Source organism: Lagenorhynchus albirostris, chromosome 3 (assembly GCF_949774975.1).
Source record: "Lagenorhynchus albirostris chromosome 3, mLagAlb1.1, whole genome shotgun sequence".
Classification (NCBI taxonomy): Eukaryota; Metazoa; Chordata; class Mammalia; order Artiodactyla; family Delphinidae; genus Lagenorhynchus; species Lagenorhynchus albirostris.
The window spans coordinates 30369935-30392595 of NC_083097.1; the positions used below are offsets into that span (position 1 = coordinate 30369935).

Consider the following 22661-nt stretch of genomic DNA (forward strand, 5'->3'; position numbering starts at 1 on the left):
TTTTCCTTGCAGTTAGCTCCCATAATTTTCTGTTTATCAACAAAAAAGGGACTACTATGCAAACCAGAATCCCTAAGGCATTATCTACGGCCTTGAGTGAGGAAGCAAGAGAGAGAATGATCAGGGTGCAACCACCAAAATCACCTGTCTTTTTCGTGCTTCATCTTTTGTCTCAGCCTGATTTCCCTTGAAGTCATGTAAAACTGCACAAGAAATAACCAGTTAGTTCATTACTGTTCAATTCAAATAATTAAACCATTATGACCCTTGGAAAACATCAAAATTCCACTAATATATTTTAATAGGAAGTTAAAACATAATTTTGTTATTTAGTAAATAGTACAAAACACTGTCATATTTGATGAAGCTTCCTACCCCAGCACAAAATATGAAAATGTTAAATTAAAGCATCATGTAATTAAAATAAAATCCAATTTAATAAATGGAATGCAAAGTCTATTTTAGTAAACTAATGTATTTTCTCAAAAGGAGAAATCCTTATCAGCTGCATTTAAAATGGAAAATAGGAACATTTTAACGATGGAGACACCCATACTTTGTACTCTGTACTCTGTCTTATGATTAATCTCACCAAGAGCTTGGCTGATAAAAGCAGAAATGAGTCAGACATTTAAAACCATCACTTTAATGTTTTAAAATGTTTACCAGAAACCTACTGTAGTGGGTTCATTGTGACTTGTAAACTCATCAAAACTTATGCACCATGGGGTAAACTGGCCAACATCAGCTATATATGTCTTATTCCAGAACATTAGGAGTTACTGTTGAATCACTAATGAGGGTAAGTCCTTTCACATACAATTGTGTATATAAAAACGTACACACAGAAGTGGATTCACTTTCTCAAGGTCCTATACAGTAGTCAACAATAAATTTAAGGTCTTATTGATTTCTGATAAAAATGAAAACGAAAATTTTAATTACATTAACCCCTCACTAGTTCCATACCTTTACCCAAACAGAAGCTAAAAATAAACAATTATCTGCAATACTGAAGGAGATGTCACAAAGTCTATGAACAAAACAGTCCCAGTGCCCTCAGAGTTCATTTATTCTAAATTTGGATACAATTCTAACCATCTGGGGAATCTGCTTGGCTGACAGGGAGGGTGATTTGCAAACTCATCCTCCGTGGGGTAGAAGAGCACATATATACACACACACTGTAAGATTCCAGTCTTCAAGTAGCCCTGAAGGTCATTACCATGTCCCCAGAGCTATCAACAAAATGTCATCTAACATCTGCATGCTCTCTCCAGACACAGGTAAGTAAATTACACTCTTTAAATAATAGTTCACCTACTTTTGCACCATTTGGTGCTGAAATGTGACAACCTTATCTGGAAAATTCACTTACAGAATATGTTCCCCTCATGATGCTGAAAAAAGATGAAGTGCTATTATATTTTATTTCAGATGACAAAGTGAAAGATAAACTATAATCCAAGTGTAATCTAAATGTGAGTTTCACAGTTATGTAATCATCAAAGGAACACTGCTTTGTTTCACCTTCTGAAGAAAAACACTTTTGACCTGGCCATGGTGATGTCCATAGTCAGGGCTCAGGAAACGAATGTTGACAGTTTAACAGACAGTTGAAGCACACACACAGAAGTGCCACTGTTCTGTTGGTTCATAACTGGACCATACTTTAATAGATTTTTTTGTAGATAACTTATGGAGAGAAAATTGATTTTTAAAATAGCTTTACTACACACACAGTTGTTCAACTGCCACTGACTTTCACTGAAAATTAAGGGAGTGACTCCAACTGGTCACCCAACCCCTCGACCTCTTCATTTGGTTAAAATGCTAGAGCCACGGGACTTCCCTGGCTGTCCAGTGGTTAAGACTCTGTGCTCTCAATGCAGGGAGGCTGGGTTCAATCCCTGCTCGGGGAACACTATTCCACACGCAGCAACTAAGTGCCCGCACGCCACAACTAAGACCTGGCGCAGCCAAATAAATAAATAAATTAATTAATTAAAAATAAAATAAAATGCTAGAGCCATAATTAGCCTCAGGGAGAAAAAATAATCTAAGATAGTTCAATAGAACATGGTTTGTAGAATTCCCTGCTACATTTTGTTAAGGTAATTTCTTAACTTTTCCAGACTTAAGTAAAATGCTGACTTTTCTATCAAACAAAAAAATGCATCCAAATTATGTCAATCCTTTTCTTGAATACTTGCCAGGAAAACAATTACACATATTCTGTGATAATTCCATTACCCTTGATACTGCAGACTTACTGGGTTGCTCCTGGGGCAGAAAGGACGATGTTCTTGCCCTCTCTTTTCTGCTAGCTGATTTAAGTACTCTGCCATTCTTTCTTTTCGTTTTCTTTTCATCCAGACTTGAATCTCTTTTCTCTCCTTCTCAGTTCTTTGTGGACGTCTACCAGAGGAATGCTGAATCCTAAGAAATTTAACCAGCAGGGCATAACTTGATGTTAAATTTGTTATGGAGATAAAAAGTATCACAACTACTGTTTCTTTGGACAGATTCTGCCCCATCTTGAAGAGTCATACATTCATGATGTCTAATCAACTTGCTACAACCTGTCCCATGAAATCCACTGACAATGATCTCAGGTCACTGACAGCCTCTTCAGTCTTCATCTTACTGCACTTCTCTATAAATTTGGTACAACTGGCTTCTCCTTCCTGCTTTAAACTCTCTCTTACCTGGGTCTTTCTCTAACTCTCAAAACACGATGCAGCCTCTTAAACTGGTGCCTTTCTTCTCTGCTCACCATGAGATATTAATGTCTTTAAAGGTTCTGGTTTGGATTTCTTCACTTATAACCTATTTCTGGACTATCGCAATCACTTCCAAAACTTATACTACAGAGGTGACTTCTAAACTGATGCTTCTCTGGATGTGGCCTCATGTTCGTGCCCAGGCCGCACCTCCTAAGGGCCAACCCGAGCTAACAACCGAGCGTGGCAGGGATGTTGTGGCTGGCCCCGATTTACAGAGACAGGACTCCTCTGATGGGCGATTTTGGCAGGATGTCTCACCACTGACCCAGCTGAAACACGCTTAGAGCTACACTATACTCTGGGATTGCTTACCCAACCCTCTCTCCTTCACTGGCAGGGGTCAGAACTGCATTGGGGTCTGATGCCTCGCCCCACTTCTGATGTTTCCCTTCACAGGCATTTCTCTCAGTAAATCTTTTGTACATCTAATCCCATCTTGGCTTCTACACAAAGAGTACTGAGAGTGGCCCAAAAAAACAGGTGTCGTAGACGGGGATTTGGGGCAGACTCATCACCAAGTATGCGAAGAAGACACCATCCTAACTGGAAGATGGGTCACGCATACAGACGATGTGGCTGATACTGAACACCTGATTTCCTTCTGAGAGACTGGACTCTTTGTACATGCCAGGCAGAGGGTACCCTACCCAACCAGCCCCCAATGAATCAATAAGCCAAAAGGCATATGTATCCCAAAGAAGCATTACTAGAAGAGGCAGCCTTTATTCTATCAGGAATGAGTTCTGGGCCCAGGAAAAGCTACAAGAAAAAAACATTTTAACCTAATGTTCCAAGGAAAAGCTATTTAAAATGTATTCTAAGGGTTCATATTTAGGGTAAAGTACTGTGAAATAAATCATTAATGCTTCTAAGAAGAAATAGGATTAAATCTATGTTGTACTCAGGGTGATGAGACCTTGGGAAAACTCAAAGGATATAGATGTGCTGTATTAGTTAAATAAACCAGTCTATATATTGGAGGAGGGGGAGGAATGACATACACACCACAAAATGTATTTACAAAGAAAAAAAATCTATTTTAAGCTTTGAATTCGTTTCTTAAAAAATCGGAAAATTAGAAATCTATTAGAATTCAAATACAGGAAAAACAAACTATAAAAAACAAAAATACATGGAGGCTAAACACTGCACTGCTAAATAACCAAGAGATCACTGAAGAAATCAAAAAAATTTAAAAATACCTAGAAACAAATGACAACGAAAACACAATGATCCAAAACCTATGGATGCAGCAAAAGCAGTTCTAAGAGGGAAGTTTATAGCAATTCAAGCTCACCTCAAGAAAGAAGAAAAACCTCAAATAAACAATCTAACCTTACACCTAAAGGAACTAGAAAAAGAAGAACAAAGAAAACCCAAAGTTAGTAGAAGGAAAGAAATCATAAATATCAGAGCAGAAATAAATGAAATAGAAAAAATAAAACAATAGCAAAGATCAATAAAACTAAAATTTGGTTCTTAGAGAAGATAAACAAAATTTATAAACCTTTAGCCAGACTCATCAAGAAAAAAAGGGAGAGAACTCAAATCAATAAAACTAGAAACAAAAAAGGAGAGATTACAACTGACACTGAAGGAATGCAAAGGATCATAAGGGACTACTACAAGCAACTCTATGCCAACAGAATGGACAACCTGGAAGAAATGGACAAATTCTTGGAAAGGTATAACTTTCCAAGATTGAACCAGGAAGAATTAGAAAATATAAACAGACCAATCACAGGTAATGAAATTGAAACTGTAATTAAAAATCTTCCAACAAACAAAAGTCCAGGAAGAGATGGCTTCACAGGCGAATTCTATCAAACATTTAGAAAAGAGTTTTAACACCTATCCTTCTCAAACTCTTCCAAAAAACTGCAGAGGAAGGAACACTCCCAAACTCGTTCTACAGGGCCACCATCACCCTGATACCAAAACCAGACAAAGATATCACAAAAAAAGAAAATTAGAGACCAATATCAATGATGAACATAGACACAAAAAATCCTCAACAAAATACTAGCAAACAGAATCCAGCAACAGATTGAAAAGATCATACACCATGAGAAGTGGGATTTATCTCAGGGATGTAAGGACTCTGCAATATATGCAAAAAAATCAATGTGACACACCATATTAACAAATTAAAGAATAAAAACCATATGATCATCTCAATAGATGCAGGAAAAGCTTTTGACAAAATTCAACACCCATGTATGATAAAAACTTTCCAGAAAGTGGCACTGGGGGAACCTAACTCAACATAATACAGGCTATATACAATAAACCCACAGGAAACATCATTCACAATGGTGAAAAACTGAAAGCATTTCCTCTAAGACCAGGAAGAAGACAAGGATGTCCACTCTCGCCACTCTTATTCAACATACTATTGGAAGTCCTAGCCACAGTAATCAGAGAAGAAAAAGAAATAAAAGGAATACAACTGGAAAAAAAGTAAAACTGTCACTGTTTGCAAATGACATGATACTATACATAGAAAATCCTAAAGACGCTAACAGAAAACTACTGGAACTAATCAATGAATTTGGTAATGTTGCAGGATACAACATTAATGCACAGAAACCTCTGGCATTCCTATACACTAACAATGAAAGATCAGAAAGAGAAATTAAGGAAACAATCCCATTTACCATCGCAACAAAAAGAATAAAATACCTAGGAATAAACCTACCTAAGGAGGCAAAAGACCTGTACTCAGAAAACTATAAAACACTGATGAAAGAAATCAAAGATGACATTAACAGATGTAGAAATATACCATGCTCCTGAATTGGAAGAATCAATGTTGTGAAAATGACTATACTGCCCAAAGCAATCTATAGGTTCAATGCAATCCCTATCAAATTACCAATGCCATTTTTCACAGAGCTAGAACAAGAAATTTTACAATTTGTATGGAAACACAAAAGACCCCGAATAGCCAAAGCAATCTTGAGAACGAAAAACGGAGCTGGAGGAATCAGGCTCCCGACTTCAGACTATACTACAAAGCTACAGTAACCAAGACAAAATGGTACTGGCACAAAAACAGAAATACAGATCAATGGAACAGGACAGAAAGCCCAGAGATAAACCCATGCACATATGGTCACCTTGTCTTTGACAAAGGAGGCAAGAATACACATGGAGAAAAGACAGCCTTTTCAATAAGTGGTGCAGGGAAAACTGGACAGCTACATGTAAAAGAATGAAATTTGAACACTCCTTAAAACCATACACAAAAATAAACTCAAAATGGATTAAAGACCTAAATGTAAGGCCGGACACTATAAAACTCTTAGAGGAAAACATAGGCAGAACACTCTAGGACATACATCACAGCAAGATCCTTATTGACCCACCTCCTAGAGTAATGAAAATAAAAACAAAAATAAACAAATGGGACCTAATGAAGCTTAAAAGCTTTTGTACAGCAAAGGAAACCATAAACAAGACCAAAAGACAACCCTCAGAATGGGAGAAAATATTTGCAGACTAATCAACTGACAAAGGATTAATCTCCAAAACATAGAGCAGCTCATGTAGCTCAATATTAAAAAAAAACAACCCAATCCAAAGATGGGCGGAGAACCTAAATAGACATTTCTCCAAAGAAAATGTACAGATGGCAAACAAATACATGAAAAGATGCTCTCAACATCACTAATCATTAGAGAAATGCAAAGCAAAACCACAGTGAGGGGCTTCCCTGGTGGCGCAGTGGTTGAGAGTCCACTTGCCGATGCAGCGGACACGGGTTCGTGCCCCGGTCCGGGAGGATCCCACATGCCGTGGAGCAGCTGGGCCCGTGAGCCATGGCCGCTGAGCCTGCGCGTCCGGAGCCTGTGCTCCGCAACGGGAGAGGCCACAGCAGTGCGAGGCCCGCGTATTGCAAAAAAACAAAACAAAACAAAACAACCACAGTGAGGTATCACCTCACACCGGTCAGAATAGCTATCATCAAAAAATCTAAAACAATAAATGCTGAAGAGGGTGTGGAGAAAAGGGAACCCTCCTGCACTGTTAGTGGGAATGTAAATTCATACAGCCACCACTGAGAACAGTATGGAGGTTCCTTAAAAAACTAAAAATAGAGCTACCCTATGACCCAGCAGTCCCACTACTGGGCATATACCCTGAGAGAACCATAATTCAAAAAGAGTCATGGACCACAATGTTCACTGCAGCTCTATTTACAATAGCCCGGATATGGAAGCAACCTAAGTGTCCATCGACAGATAAATGGATAAAGAAGATGTGGCACATATATACAATGGAATGTTACTCAGCCATAAAAAGGAATGAAACTGAGTTATCTGTAGTGAGGTAGATGGACCTAGAGCCTGTCATACAGAGTGAAGTAAGTCAGAAAAAAAAAAGACGAATACCGTATGCTAACACACATATATGGAATCTAAGAAAGCGGTACTGATGAACCAGGTGGCAGGGCCGGAATAAAGATGCAGACGTAGAGAATGGACTTGAGGACACAGTCTGGGAAGGAGAAGCTGGGATGAAGTGAGAGAGTAGCACTGACATATATACACTACCAAATGTAAAACAGATAGCTAGTGGGAAGCAGCCGCATAGCACAGGGAGATCAGCTCGGTGCTCTGTGACCACCTAGAGGGGTGGGATAGGGAGGGTGGGAGGGAAGCTCAAGAGGGAGGGGATATGGGGATATATGGATACATATAGGTGATTCACTTTGCTATAAAGCAGAAACTAACACAACATTGTAAAGCAATTATACGCCAATAAAGAGGTAAAAATAAAATCACATAAAATATGGTCAATTTAAATATTCTTGAACTATAAACCTTTTAAGCAGGTTAAAAATGAAATATTCAATGATTACCTGGAGATGCTCCTCGCCTGTTGTTCTGTTAAGCCAAGCTCTTCACTGGAAACTCCATCTTTTGTTATAAGGTCATTGATAATGTCTGCAATATCAGTCAGTTCACTCATCTGGAGCGGATCTACTGAAACACTTCATTCCCAAATGCAGTATGAGAGATATAAATCAGTATCTACAACTTAATTACATTAAGCAAAAATGAACATGTAAAACTATGCTCTCCAAGAGTATAAATGAACACAAAAAATGATAAACATATAACTAATTTCCTTCTATTGCTTTAATTCCAGTAATCCTCGGTGGAAAAGCCTAATCATCAATAATTGATAACTTCACATGCACTCTCAAAGGAGCAAACGTAAGGCCTAGGGGACAACTGGGACAACTAGGACAACAACCTGTCCTGCCTATTGAAATTTAATACATACGTAGTAAAAGAAAATGTAGCAAATGTAAGCTACTGTATTCTAATTACCTATGCTGAACAGTAAGGGATACAATACAACAATCCTCAGTTTCTTAAAACAGGAGGCCCCACCCCGAGGCTGTGGACCACTACCCCGCTACTGGTCCGTGGCCTGTTAGGAACAGGGCCACACAGCAGGAGGTGAGCACGGTGGGTGAGCGAGAACTTCATCTGCCGCTTCCCACTGCTCGCATTACTACCTGAACAATACTCATCCCCCAGCCCTGACGTCTGTGGAAAAACTGTCTTCCAAGAAACCGGTCCCTGGTGCCAAAAAGGTTGGGGACTGCTATCTTAAAACACCGCATTCCCAATGGGAATTACATTCTTTAATCCACAAAAAATATGTAGTGTAGAAGTTTACATACATATGAACAACAAAATTTCCAGAACACATAATTTATACCTAACTTTAAGTAAAACTGTGAATTAATTCTTAAGATATTTACCTCTCAAATAATTCATCACTGTTATTCACACCTTAAAAAAAAAACATTACTATTAATAAAAATTTCAGGTCAGTTACTTTTTCTATTTTCGATTATTAAGCTGATCTAGAAATTATATATACAGAAACTGAAATATTTTTAAACCTCCATTTGGTAGTGAATATTGTCCACATTTTAAGATTATTACTTTTCTATCCAGAGTACTCTGAATAATACATTTTAGGAGGTACAGTCTTTCTTTGCTTCATACACAGTTTAGAATACTGGAGTGAGATTTACTAAAAAAACAAAAAACAAAAACTTCTGATGATCTAAAAGGAATACTTTTGGGAAAATATCTAATTTAACTCCAAGAGCCTTTACTTGGAAGAATATACCCCAAAGAATAATTTTTAAACCTTGTCCAATATTAACAACACGTCTTTAAAGCAAAACACTTGGTCTACTCAATTTTCTGTATGTTTAACCCTCAAAGAGAATTTAGTTAATACAGGGAAAAGTGTCCTGACATCTCTTGTCAAAAACACTTCCTTGTTAAGATTTTCTTATCCTAAGATAAATCCACCCTGCCTCTAAGACTTAGAACATCCACTTTTTTTTTTTTTTGGTTTAAGGCCCATGTTCATCATGTCCTTTATTATATCATCCATGCTCACATGTTTTTAATATTAAAACAATTTTGCTTTCTTAAGCACATGTTGTTTTGTTTGTTAATCCTCAAATCAAGAATTTTACATTATCTTTGCTCTCAGAGTCTGGTCATTTGCGAGTTCTTCGATAATGGTGTACATATAGGCTAATGAGATATAAAAGATCTGACTAAGAAATGAAACATTCCTTTCATCAGAAGGCAGAGAAGTGTTATATTCAAATAACTACTTTTAAAAGTAGTTACATAGGAAGATTCTATCCTTACTTCATTTTCAAAGCATTTTTGGAACTTTTTCTTTGGGACAGGCTTCACAATTTACTAGACACAATGGATCAGCTTCATTCCTTGATAGTGACGATTCCTTTTTTTAAAAAATTCCAAACAGTGACACTCAGCCTGATCATTTAATTCACTTATCAGAAACACCTCTGAATAACTTATGGCTGTTAACAAAAATTAAATCCATTCTCAGTGACTAAATTATTTGGCACTGACAAGAACACTCAGAAGAATTTGCTAAGAAGTGAAAGTCAATTTCAAAAGAGTAAATTTGAGCTATTTGTGAGCACTAGAAGTAAAGGAATGACTGTACATCTTTCCAAGAAGTCAACCTTGGAGAAGAAAACACCCATTAGGGCATCTAAATTCTGCACTTCTAAAAAAATACTAATTAGGTTTCTTTTTTAATTTATAATTAAACATTGAATACTAGAGAAAAAACATTTTTATTTATCCACCTTGACATGTGTTATGACATTTACTGACACTTCTCCTTGTTTTCTCCTCTGGCCTTAGAGTTTAAGAAGCTATTACAATCCTGAATGAATCATCGCCTTAATCTGGTACTCTCAGTTTCTCTTTTCCTAGTACTTCCTTTTCTTCTGCCTTTAAACATAAGAGTTTATATTTATCCCCAACTCGAAATGATCTTTGACTTCATTTCATTTATCTCATTTCTATCTTCATTTTTCTCATTTCCTTTTACTGTCAGAATTCTTAAGTTGCCTATACTTAACAGCTTCTTGAGCCTGTCTTCGTCCCTAACCTTCTACCCTTGATATTACACTGAAAGTCCTCAAGTCCTTAAAAAAACCTCAGTCTTCGTTCTTGACTTTCTGGCGGCTTGTGAAACTGTTAGCCACTCACTTTTTCTTGAAAATCCCTTTACCAGAGTCTGCTCATCCATTTCCCTCTCTGGAGGTGGGGGCTCCCCTTGCTCTCTAATGGGTGGCATTTCACAGGTTGGTCCTCAGCTTTTCTCCTTTTTCCATCTTTCTTGCAGAAAACATACACTCTCTAAGTCTTAACTATACAATTAGGCAAAAGGCTTTTACATCTGTTTTTTAAGCTCTCAGCAAGCTCTACTTCCTTATCAAAAACTAAATCCTAAATATGACATGGCCCTGCATCACCTTAAATGCTACATGTGGTCCGAAAGTGCTCTAGAGTTTGACGTTAAGACCTGGTGATATCCTTGCTCTTAGTTTGACAATGCTAACCAGCCATTCACGTTCTCCTTCCTTTCCAACCACTTAGTCAGTGAGTATCATCAGCTGCCTATTCAGAATGTCTCTTGTTGCTTCTCCTTTCCCACAGCACTGCCCAGGCCCTCATCACTGCACAGGTCAGGTTAATCTAACAGCTCACTAACCGACCTAGGCCTCCACCCTGGTCCTCTTCCTAACCTCCACTGCTCAGAATTTACCAATGATTCCCAAGTACAAAATGGAGTTTAGACTTCTCAGATACAGCTAGAACCCACTAAAGCCTCTTTAACCTCATTTCTCAATTCTCTCCCCACCCATAAGAGGGAAGAGGAAAGATACTGGTAACCAAGTACCTATAGGAATCAAACAGATTCTCAGCTAATTGCTCTCTATATAGTACCTAATCTTCTCAACAACTCTATGAAGTAAAAATGATTATACCCATGTGATGATGACTGAAATACAAACAGAATCTAGAAAGAACTTAGAGAAAAAAATTACAAAGTTTAAACCAGCTTCTTAATAGCTTTTGTTTAAATAACAGCAATGTCATTTAAAAATAGCATTTCTTAACTGATTATATTAAGTTAATAATGGTAATAAAACATACTGTAAACATTCAGTAGAATCATCATTATTGACCATAAATATCTGAGGGCAAAAAAAATATTTAAAGCCACTGTTAGTGGTCCAACTGTGATATTTAGTATGTCCTCTATTTACCCACTGTGCCACCAGGGAAGTCCCTAGTATGCCCTGCTATTTATATGACACAAAGTATTTGTCAGGACCAAGGGATAGCATTTTGAATTGCCAGCTCCAAATGAAATGGAATGAACGGTGGCACTGAACTTGTCTAAGGCTCAGTATCCTCAACTGTAAAATGGGGATAATAATGGTAGCTACGTCACAGGTCAGGCTTACACCAGGGTCAATGCATGTAAAACAACAATGTCTGGCACATGGCAGAGGCTCAATAAATTACAGCTATTATTATTGTTTCCAAATCAAAACTCTCATAATTGACAGAGTTGGAATTTCTTAATTTTTATAAAACTCAAATATTATAGTGTTATAGTATAATATACCAGTATAATGGTATAATACTTCAGTTGCTATGTATTTAACATTAATAAGTTACACAGAGATGACACGTTTGCAGTGTATCTTATGAAGGTGACAAGATGACGTAGCTCTTCATGTGAATAGCACAATTTTTAACATCCCTTCCCCGAAACTTATAAGTATTGCAAAACGGCTTCACAAATCCTTCACAACTATATTCCTAGTAAGTACTCTTCAGTACGAGTATTGGAAAATAAGAGTAAATGAAAAAAGTTAAGAACGATACCAGGAGAAGTCAAATTCTGGTCACTGGAAAGGCTGACAGCTGAATCGGCAGAAGGAAACACACAGGTTTTCTGACTAGGATGAGTTTCCGTTACTGAAATCTGTTCGTTGTCCCTTTGATCTTCTTTATTCGTATGAGTCAGGAAATGCACTATCCAAAGTATATATTACAATTAAAAGAAAACAGTAGAAAAAAATCACATGGGAAAGACATAGCACTTAGCTAACACTTCCACATGGCAACAGACACATTAGAAGTTTACAACATATTATTCTGATAGCTTTCTATTTACCCCATAATAAAATAATTTAATACAATATTTAAAATTTAAATTCCCTCATGGTTAAAAAAAAACAAAAAAAAACTATTAAAGTTACTATCAACTTCAGATTGAGCTACAGTGGATAGGCCCATGCCCTGTTATAAAACAAAGGAGAAATGCTAAATTTAAAAAAACAAAACAAAACAGGTTCATACACAACCAAGACCTGTAAATAAAGAAATCTTCTGGTGCCATAAAAGCAAAAGGAATTCAAAGCTGGGCAATAAATGGACAATGATGCTGGCATAGTCCACGGAGGAACAGGAGACGTGGTTTCTGCAGATTGCAGTGAGGGGAACTGAGCTACCTTCCTATGGCTCAGAATGCTGAAGGACTGTTCTGTCCATAAAATGCAGATAAGAGGGCTTCCCTGGTGGCGCAGTGGTTGAGAATCCGCCTGCCAACACAGGGGACATGGGTTCGAGCCCTGGTCTGGGAAGATTCCACATGCCGTGGGGCAACTAAGCCTGTGCGCCTGCGCCACAACTACTGAGCCTGCACTCTAGAGTCTGAGAGCCACACCTACTGAAGCCCATGTGCCTAGAGTCCGTGCTCCGCAACAAGAGAAGCCACTGCAATGAGAAGCCCGCGCACCACAACGAAGAGTAGCCCCCGCTCTCTGCACTAGAGAGAAACCCACGCGCAGCAACGAAGACCCAACGCAGCCAAAAACAAATAAAATTTTTTAAAAAATGCAGATAAGAAAAACTCTGCCCTAAAAAAGCAGCAAAGAAGTTTTCTATCTCCATGGATAGTGGACGGGAGAAAAATAAAAGTCAACTCTGAGAAATAGAACCCCTGTCTTGCTACAGGCAAATGTGGGATCTGAATTTATACTATCTATGTAGTACAGCAACTCCAAGCCAAAAAAATATATATATATAAACTTGTCCCCATTTTTTTATACTTCAGTAACAGCAAGAAGTAAATATAAAACCACTCCAGGGCTTCCCTGGTGGTGCAGTGGTTGAGAGTCCACTGCCGATGCAGGGGACACGGGTTCGTGCCCCGGTGTGGGAGGATCCCACATGCCGTGGAATGGCTGGGCCCGTGAGCCATGGCCGCTGAGCGTCCGGAGCCTGTGCTCCACAACGGGAGAGGCCACAGTGGTGAGAGGCCCGCATACTGCACAAAAAAAAAAAACAAAAACAACACTCCAAAGAAAAACATATGCAACCTAGCAGAACCACCCCCTACAAAATAAGCTCATGATAAAAAATTAAAACTCACACAAAGAAACAAGCAACCCTGAGGACAGTATATAGATTTGACAATCAAGAACATGCACACAAGAAATAAAATAATCTGAAAGGGCATAAAATATTACTAAAATAATTAAATTGATGAAAGAAGGTATAGAAACCACAATAAAAGAACAGGACAGAGTACATCCAAAGAACAGATAGATTTGAAAAAGAAACAAAACTTCTAGACATTAAGAATGTAGTCACCAAAATTAAAATCCTACAGCAAAGAAGACACAGCAGAAGAGAGAATTCGTAAACTAAGAGAGAGAGATCTGAGGAAACATCCTGAGCACATCACTGAGAGATTAAAAAGGTGGAAATTAAGAAGTGATTAAAAGACAAGAAATAGACTGAGAAGTTCCAACATACCTCTAACAAGTGTTTTAGAAAACAGAACAGAAAGAATGGGAAGGAAGCAATACTCCAAAAGAAACCCGGTGAAAAATTCCCAGTGTTAAATCTGTAAATTAAAGAATCATTCCTCCCAGGCTGGTTCCCTGTCCTCCAAAGCCCCCTCCAGGTGGCATGGGTACTGAGGGCGTAGGAGGGAGACCCGGGGAGATCAGGAGAGGCAGGCGGGAGAGGCCCTCCGGGACCGGAGGAGCAGGAGAGGAGAGGAGGGCGTTTGCCCTGCCCACTTGAGGCCAGACAACCTGCTGGGCTCCCAGGTGAGGTCCCCCACCCTCTGAGACCAGGGGTGGGGGGCACATCTGGGCCCCTTCTGTTCCTGGAGCCTAGCCCCACCCTCCCATAGCCCCCAGGGCCTTTTCCAGCCCTGTGGGTCCTGAGCATGGGCCCCGCCCATCACCTAAACCTCACCCTTGCTTAGGACCCACCCTCCACAGCCAAGGCCTTTTCCCTGTTGTTGTTGTTTTTTTCTTTTCTTTTCTTTTTCCCTCTTTTCCCTCCTTCTCTTTTTCACTATTGTGGTACTGTTGTACCTTCTGGTTGTTGATTCAACTATATTTTTATTTTTATATTCTTTCTAACGTATCTGTTAGTTTCCTAGTCTATTTTTTACTTTGTTATTGTTCTCTCTTTTTTTTTTTTTTTTTTTTTTTTTTGCCACCACATGTGGCTTGTGGGATCTTGGTTCATGAGCAGGAGGTCAGACTGAAGCTCCTGCGGTGGGAGCTCCGTGTCGAACCATTGGACTAACAGAGAACCTCAGAATATTCATTGGAGTGAGGTCTCACGGAGGTCCTCATCTCAGCACCAACACCCAGCTCTACCCAACAGCCTATAAACTCCAGTGTTGGAAGCCTCAGGCCAAACAACCAGTTAGACAGGAACACAATCCCACTTATAAAAAAAAAAAAATGAGATGGCAAAAAGATATGTCACAGATGAAGGAGCAAGGTAAAAACCTACAACACCAAATAAATGAAGAGGAAATAGGCAATCTACCTGTAAAAGAATTCAGAGTAATGATAGTAAAGATGATCCAGAATCTGGAAGTAGAATGGAGGCACGGATTGAGAAAATACAAGAAATGTTTAACAGAGATCTAGAAGATCTAAAGAACAAACACACACAGATGAACAACAAAATAACTGAAATGAAAAATACATTAGAAGGAATCAATAAAAGAATAACTGAGGCAGAAGAACAAATAAGTGAGCTGGAAGACAGAATGGTAGAAATAACTGCCAAGGAGCAGAATAAAGAAAAAAAAATGAAAAGAATTGAAGACACCCTCAGAGACCTCTGCGAAAACACTAAACGCACCAACATTCTAATTATAGGGGTCCCAGAAGAAGAAGAGAAAAAGAAAGGGTCTGAGAAAACATCTGAAGAGATTATAGTCAAAAACTTCCCTAACATGGGAAAGGAAATAGTCACCCAAGTCCAGGAAGCCCAGAGAGTCCCATACAGCATTAACCCTAGGAAAAACACAACAAGACACACATTACTTAAACTAACAAAAATAAAATTCAAAGAAAATATATTAAAAGCAGCAAGGGAAAAACAAAAAATAACATATAAAGGAATCCCCATAAAGTTATCAGCTGATTTTTCAGCAGAAACTCTGCAGGCCAGAAGGGAGCGGCAGGATATATTTAACGTGATGAAAGACAAAACCCTGCAACCAAGATTACTCTACACATTAAGGATCTCACTCAGATTTGAGGGAGAAATCAAAAACTTTTCAGACAAGCAAAAGCTAAGAGAATTCAGCACCACGAAACCAGCTTTACAACAAATGCTAAAGAAACTTCTCTAGGCGGGAAATGCAAGAGAAGAAAAAGACCCACAAAAACAAACCCAAAACAATTAAGAAAATAGTAACAGGAAGATACACATGGATACTAACCTTGAATGTAAATGGATTAAATGCCCCAACCAAAAGACACAGACTGGCTGAATGGATACAAAAACAAAACCCATATATATGCTGTCTACAAGAGACCCACTTCAGACCTAGGGACACCTATGGACTGAGGTGAAGGGATGGAAAAAGATATTCCATACAAATGGAAATCAAAAGAAAGCTGGAGTAGCAATACTCGTATCCAATAAAATAGACTTTAAAATAAAGACTATTACAAGAGACAAAGAAGGACACTACATAATGATCAAAGGATCAATCCAAGAAGATATAACAATTATAAATGTTTATGCACCCAAAATAGGAGCACCTCACTACATAAGGCAAACACTAACAACCATGAAAGGAAAAATTGACAGTAACACAATAATAGAAGGGGACTTTAACACACCACTTAAACCATAACACACCACTTAAACCAATGGACAGATCATCAAAAATAAATAAATAAGGAAACACAAGCTTTAAGTGACACAAAAGGCCAGATAGATTTAATTGATATTTATAGAACATTCCACCCAAAAGTGGCAGAATACACTTGATCTTCTCAAGTGCACATGGAACATTCTCCAAGACAGATCACACCTTGGGTCACAAATCAAGCCTCGGTAAATTTAAGAAAATTGAAATCATACCAAGCAACTTTTCTGACCACAACGCTATGATATTGCAAATGAATTACAGGAAAAAAACCTGTAAAAAACACAAATATATGGAGGCTAAAGAGCGCGCTACTAAATAACCAAGAGATCACTGAAGAAATCAACGAAGAAATAAAACAATACATACAAACAAATGACAATGAAAACACGATGACCCAAAAACCAATGGGAGGCAGCAAAAGCAGTTCCAAGAGGGAAGTTTAGAGCAATTCAATCTCACCTTAAGAAACAAGAAAAATCTCAAATGAACAATCTAACCCTACACTTAAAACAACTAGAGAAAGAAGAACAAAGAAAACCCAAAGTCAGTAGAAGGAAGTAAATCATAAAAATCACAGCAGAAATAAATGAAATAGAAACAAAGAAAACAATAGCAAAGATCAATAAAACTAAAAGCTGCTTCTTTGAGAAGATAAACAAAATTGATAAATCCTTATCCAGACTCAACAAGAAAAAAAGGGAGAGGATGCAAATCGATAAAATTAGAAATGAAAAAGGAGAAATAACAACAGACAACTCAGAAATACAAAGGAATATAAAAGACTACCAGAAACAACTGTATGTCAATAAAATGGACAACCACGAAGAAATGGACAAATTCTTGGAAAGCTATAATTTTCCAAGGCTGAACCAGGAAGAATTAGAAAATATAAACAGACCTATCATAAGTAATGAAATTGAAACTGTAATTAAAAATCTTCCAACAAACAAAAGTCCGGGACTAGATGGCTTCACAGGCGAATTCTATCGAACATTTACAGAAGAGCTAACACCAATCCTTTTCAAACTCTTGAAAAAAGTGCAGAGGAAGAAACACTCCCAAATTCATTATACGAAGCCACCATCATCACCCTGATACCAAAACCAGAAAAATATATCACAAAATAAGAAAATTATAGACCAATATCACTGATGAACATAGATGCAAAAATCCTGAACAAAAAACTAGCAAACAGAATCCAACAGCACATTAAAAGGATCATACACCATGATCAAGTAGGATTTATCCCACGGATGCAAGGATTCTGCAATATATGCAAATCAATCAATGTGATGAAACCACATTAACAAATTAAGGAATAAAAACCATAAGATCAACTCAATAGATGCAGAAAAAGCTTTTGACAAAATTCAACACCCACTTATGATAAAAACTTTCCAGAAAGCGGGCACTGGGGGAACCTACCTCAAAACTGAAAGCATTTCCACTAAGATCAGGAACAAGACAAGGATTTCTGCTCTCACCACTTTTGTTTTTTTTTTTTTTTTTTTTGCGGTACGCGGGCATCTCACTGTTGTGGCCTCTCCCGTTGCGGAGCACAGGCTCTGGACACGCAGGCTCAGCAGCCATGGCTCACGGGCCCAGCTGCTCTGCGGCATGTGGGATCTTCCCTGACCGGGGCACGAACCCGTGTCCCCTGCAACGGCAGGCGGACTCTCAACCACTGCGTCACCAGGGAAGCCCCTCTCATCACTTTTATTCAACATGGTTTTGGAAGTCCTAGCTATGGCAATCAGAGAAGAAAAAGAAATAAAGGGAATACAAATTGGAAAAAAAGAAGTAAAACTGTCATTGTTTGCGGATGACATGATACTACACATAGAAAATCCTAAAGATGCCACCAGAAAACTACTAGAACTAATCAATGAATTTGGTAAGGTTGCAGGATACAACATTAATGCACAGAAATCTCTGGCATTCCTATACACCAACAACGAAATATCAGAAAGAGAAATTAAGGAAACAATCCCATTTACCATCACAACAAAAAGAATGAAATATCTAGGAATAAACCTGCCTAAGGAGACGAAAGACTTGTACTCAGAAAACTACAGAACATGGATGAAAGAAATCAAAGACGAAATAAATAGATGGAGGGATATACCATGTTCTTGGATTGGAAGAATCAATATTGTGAAAATGAATATACTACCCAAAGCAATCTACAGATTCAGTGCAATCCCTATCAAACTGCCAATGGCATTCTTCACAGAACTAGAACAAAAAAATTCACAATTCGTATGGAAACACAAAAGACCCCGAATAGCCAAAGCAATCTTGAGAAAGAAAAACGGAGCTGGAGGAATCAGGCTCCCTGACTTCAGACTAAACTACAAAGCTACAGTAATCAAGACAGTATGGTACTGGCACAAAAACAGAAAGATAGATCAATGGTACAGGATAGAAAGCCCAGAGATAAACCCATGCACATATGGTCACCTAATTTATGACAAGGGAGGCAAGAACATACAATGCAGAAAGGACAACCTCTTCAATAGGTGGTGCTGGAAAAACTGGACAGCTACATGTAAAAGAATGAAATTAGAACACTCCCTAACACCATACACAAAAATAAACTCCAAATGGATTAAAGACTGAAATGTAAGACCAGACACTATAAAACTCTTAGAGGAAAACATAGGAAAAACACTCTTTGACATAAATCACAGCATGATTTTTTTGACCCACGTCCTAGAGTAACAGAAATAAAAACAAACAAAAAAAACCAAATGGGACCTAATTAAGCTTAAAAGCTTTTGCACAGCAAAGGAAACCATAAACAAGACAAAAAGACAACCCTCAGAATGGGGGAAAATATTTGCAAATGAAACAACAGACAAAGGATTAATCTCCAAAATATACAAACAGCTCATGGAGATCAATACCAAGATAACAAACAATCCAATTAAAAAAATGGGCGGAAGACCTAAATAGACATTTCACCAAGAAAGACATAGAGATGGCCAAGAGGCACATGGAAAGGTTCTCAACATCACTAATTATTAGAGAAATACAAATCAAAATTACAATGAGGTATCACCTCATGCCTGTCAGAATGGCTATTATCAAAAAGTCTAGAAACAATAAATGCTGGAAATGGTGTGGTGAAAAGGGAACCCTCCTGCACTGCTGGTGGGAATGTAAATTGATACAACCACTATGGAAAACAGTATGGAGGTTCCTTAAAAAACTAAAAATAGAACTACCATATGACTCAGCAATCTCACTATTGGGCATATACCTTGAAAATACCATAATTAAAAGAGAGACATGTACCACAATGTTCACTGCAGCACTATTCACAATAGCTAGGACATGGAACAAACCTAAATGTCCATCCACAGATGAACGGATAAAGAAGATGTGGCACATATATACAATGGAACATTACTCAGCCATAAAAAGAAACGAAATTGAGTTATTTGTAGTAAGGTGGATGGACCTAGAGTCTGTCATACAAAGTGAAGTACGTCAGAAAGAGAAAAACAAATACCGTATTCTAACGCATATATGTGGAATCTAAAAAAAAAAAAAAATGGTACTGATGAACCTAGTTTCAGGGTGGGAATAAAGATGCAGACATAGAGAATGGACTTGAGGACACGGGGTGGGAGGGGGAAGTTGGGCAAAGTGAGAGTAGCATCGACATATATACACTACTGAATGTAAAATAGTTAGCTAGTGGGAAGCAGCCGCCATAGCACAGGGAGATCAGCTCAGTGCTTTGCGATGACCTAGAGGGGTGGGATAGGGAGGATGCGAGGGAGGCTCAAGAGGGAGGGGATATGGGGACATATGTATACATATGGCTGATTCGCTTTGGTGTACAACAGAAACTAACACAGTATTGTGAAGCAATTATACTCCAATAAGGATCTATTAAAAAAATAAAAGAATCATTCCTACTCCCATATAGTATAAATAAAAAGAAATATACACCTAGACAAACTGTATCAAAAATGCAAAATAAACCAAACATAAAGAGGAAAACTTTAAAAGGAATAAGAGATAAAAAAGAGCAATTAGACAGCACATAGGTATTATAAACTCAGCAATTAGAGATGTCAGTGGAAAATGGAATAATATCTTTACAATGCTGAGGGAAATAAGCATCAACCTAGAATTCTGTATTTAGCTATAAGCCATCACTCACAAATTGCAGTAAAATTAAAACTATTTTCAAAGACTGGGAGAACTTGCTACTAACAGACTCTAGTTGAAAGAACTAATAAAGGAAGGAAGAAGAGAACAATCCTCGAAGAAGTGGATGCCAGAAGCAATAATGGCACAGAACAGAAAATGCCAGAGTGCATATCAGGCAATAAGGACAAGTATTATTTGATGAAACTTCTGTTTTGGTTTCATATATTTATTGTTTACATATGTACACTATTCAATTTACAACTTATTTTAAAAGAGAAGCAACTGAGGGGAAAGAAACTGGCAAACATGCTGATAAATTCAAATTACTATTTACTTAAAAAAATACAAAACAGTGCAGTGGTTAAGAATCCACCTGCCAATGCAGGGGACACGGGTTCAAGCCCTGGTCCGGGAAGATCCCACATGCCATAGAGCAACTAAGCCCGTGCACCACAACTACTGAGCCTGCGCTCTAGAGCCCACGAGCCACAACTACTGAGCCCGCGAGCCACAACTACTGAAGCCTGCGTGCCTAGAGCCCATGCTCTGCAACAAGAGAAGCCACCACAATGAGAAGCCTGCACACGGCAACAAAGAGTAGCCCCCGCTCGCCACATCTAGAGAAAGCCCGGGCACAGCAACAAAGACCCAACCTAGCCAAAAATAAATAAATTAAAAACAAAAAAAATGTTTAAAAACAACAACAGCAAAAATACAAGACAAAGGAGACTAAGTGGGCGGGTTAAAAATAAGATAGAACAAAAATACTAGAAAACATTATCAGAGAAAATGTGAAAAGGCATATCAGTGTTAAAAGTCTAAAGTCCTTATATTGTTTGGGAGGTAAATATATTCATCTCAACACTCAACTCTGAATGTTGAAAATTGAAGAATAATCACTAGGAGATTAAAAATAGAATGTATAATTTCTAAACAAATAGGGAAAGAGAGAATATAGAAAACTCAATACAAGAGACGGAAAGAAAGGACAGAAAGTAAAGAAAAAATAAGGAGTAAATAGGAAGCACAAAATAAGATAATAGAAATAAGCGCAAATATATCAGTAATCACAGTAAATGGAAACTGATTATACTTGATGATTAAAACACAAATTATGTAGTTATTTAAAAGAATGAAATCTAGCTGTATGCTGGACACAGCTATAACATAATCACTCAGTTTGAAAGTAAAGGGATGTCTAATGTACAGGAAATACAGGGAACAGAGGAACATGTTAAATGACACCACAGAGATTCAATTAGTAAATTATAGATTCCAAAAAATACTTAAGGTCAAACAACGAGGTTTCTTCAACAAATAAACTAGAAGGGAAAAAGAGAGATAAAGGAGTGACACAGAAGTTAAAGGAAACTTTTACGCCATCAACCAGCTGCCATGTATATGGACTCTAACTAGACCAAATAAACTATTTTTTAAAATGAGGCAACTGGCAATAGTTGAACACTAATTAGATACATGACAGTATCAAGACTTTTTAAAAAAGAAATGACAATACTATTATTTTTTCAAAGGAGACCTTATCTTTTAGAGATACATATAAAATATTTATGGATACAATAATGTGCTGTCTGGAATTTGCTTTAAAATAATTCAGGAAAAGGTAGAAGAGTGGGTGGGATTGGCCATGAGTTTGTAATTGTTAAAGGTGATTATTGGGTACATGAAGGTCAATTATACTATTCTGTCTGCTATTGAAATACGCTTGAAATTTTCCATTAAAATTTTTTAAAAATAAAAAGTACTAAAAAAGATATACCAGGCAAAAGAAAGCAGGAATGGACATATTAATATTAGACAAAATTGACTTTTGAGTCTAAAAAGCATTACTGTGAATAAAGAGCATCATTAATGATAAAAGGGACAAAATTCAACAAAAATAATCATCATGAACTATATTCATTTTATAGCATAGCCTCAACTACATAAAGAAACATTTAACAGAATTATAAAGAGAAATAAATAATTCCACAATCATTGTGGGTAATTTTTAATGCACCCTTCTGAACAGTATAATTTAGAAGTCTGACTATTATATATGTGTGTGTGACTACATATATGAATTTATTTATTTATTTGTTTGTTTGGCTGTGCCTGGTCTTA

The 22661-nt window shown here is 37.6% G+C and overlaps 1 protein-coding gene across 1 annotated transcript in view; it reads right to left on the minus strand.

The window, feature by feature from the left end:
- Positions 1-22661, minus strand: part of CPLANE1 (ciliogenesis and planar polarity effector complex subunit 1) — a 130664-nt gene that overhangs the window by 24404 nt on the left and 83599 nt on the right. Inside the window, exons 45-49 of the mRNA XM_060146967.1 lie at positions 12056-12205; positions 8566-8596; positions 7651-7782; positions 2274-2439; positions 145-203 (exon numbers count right to left, since the gene is read on the minus strand). Of these exons, the coding sequence (XP_060002950.1) occupies positions 145-203; positions 2274-2439; positions 7651-7782; positions 8566-8596; positions 12056-12205 (538 nt within the window). The remainder of the gene's footprint in view (positions 1-144; positions 204-2273; positions 2440-7650; positions 7783-8565; positions 8597-12055; positions 12206-22661) is intronic.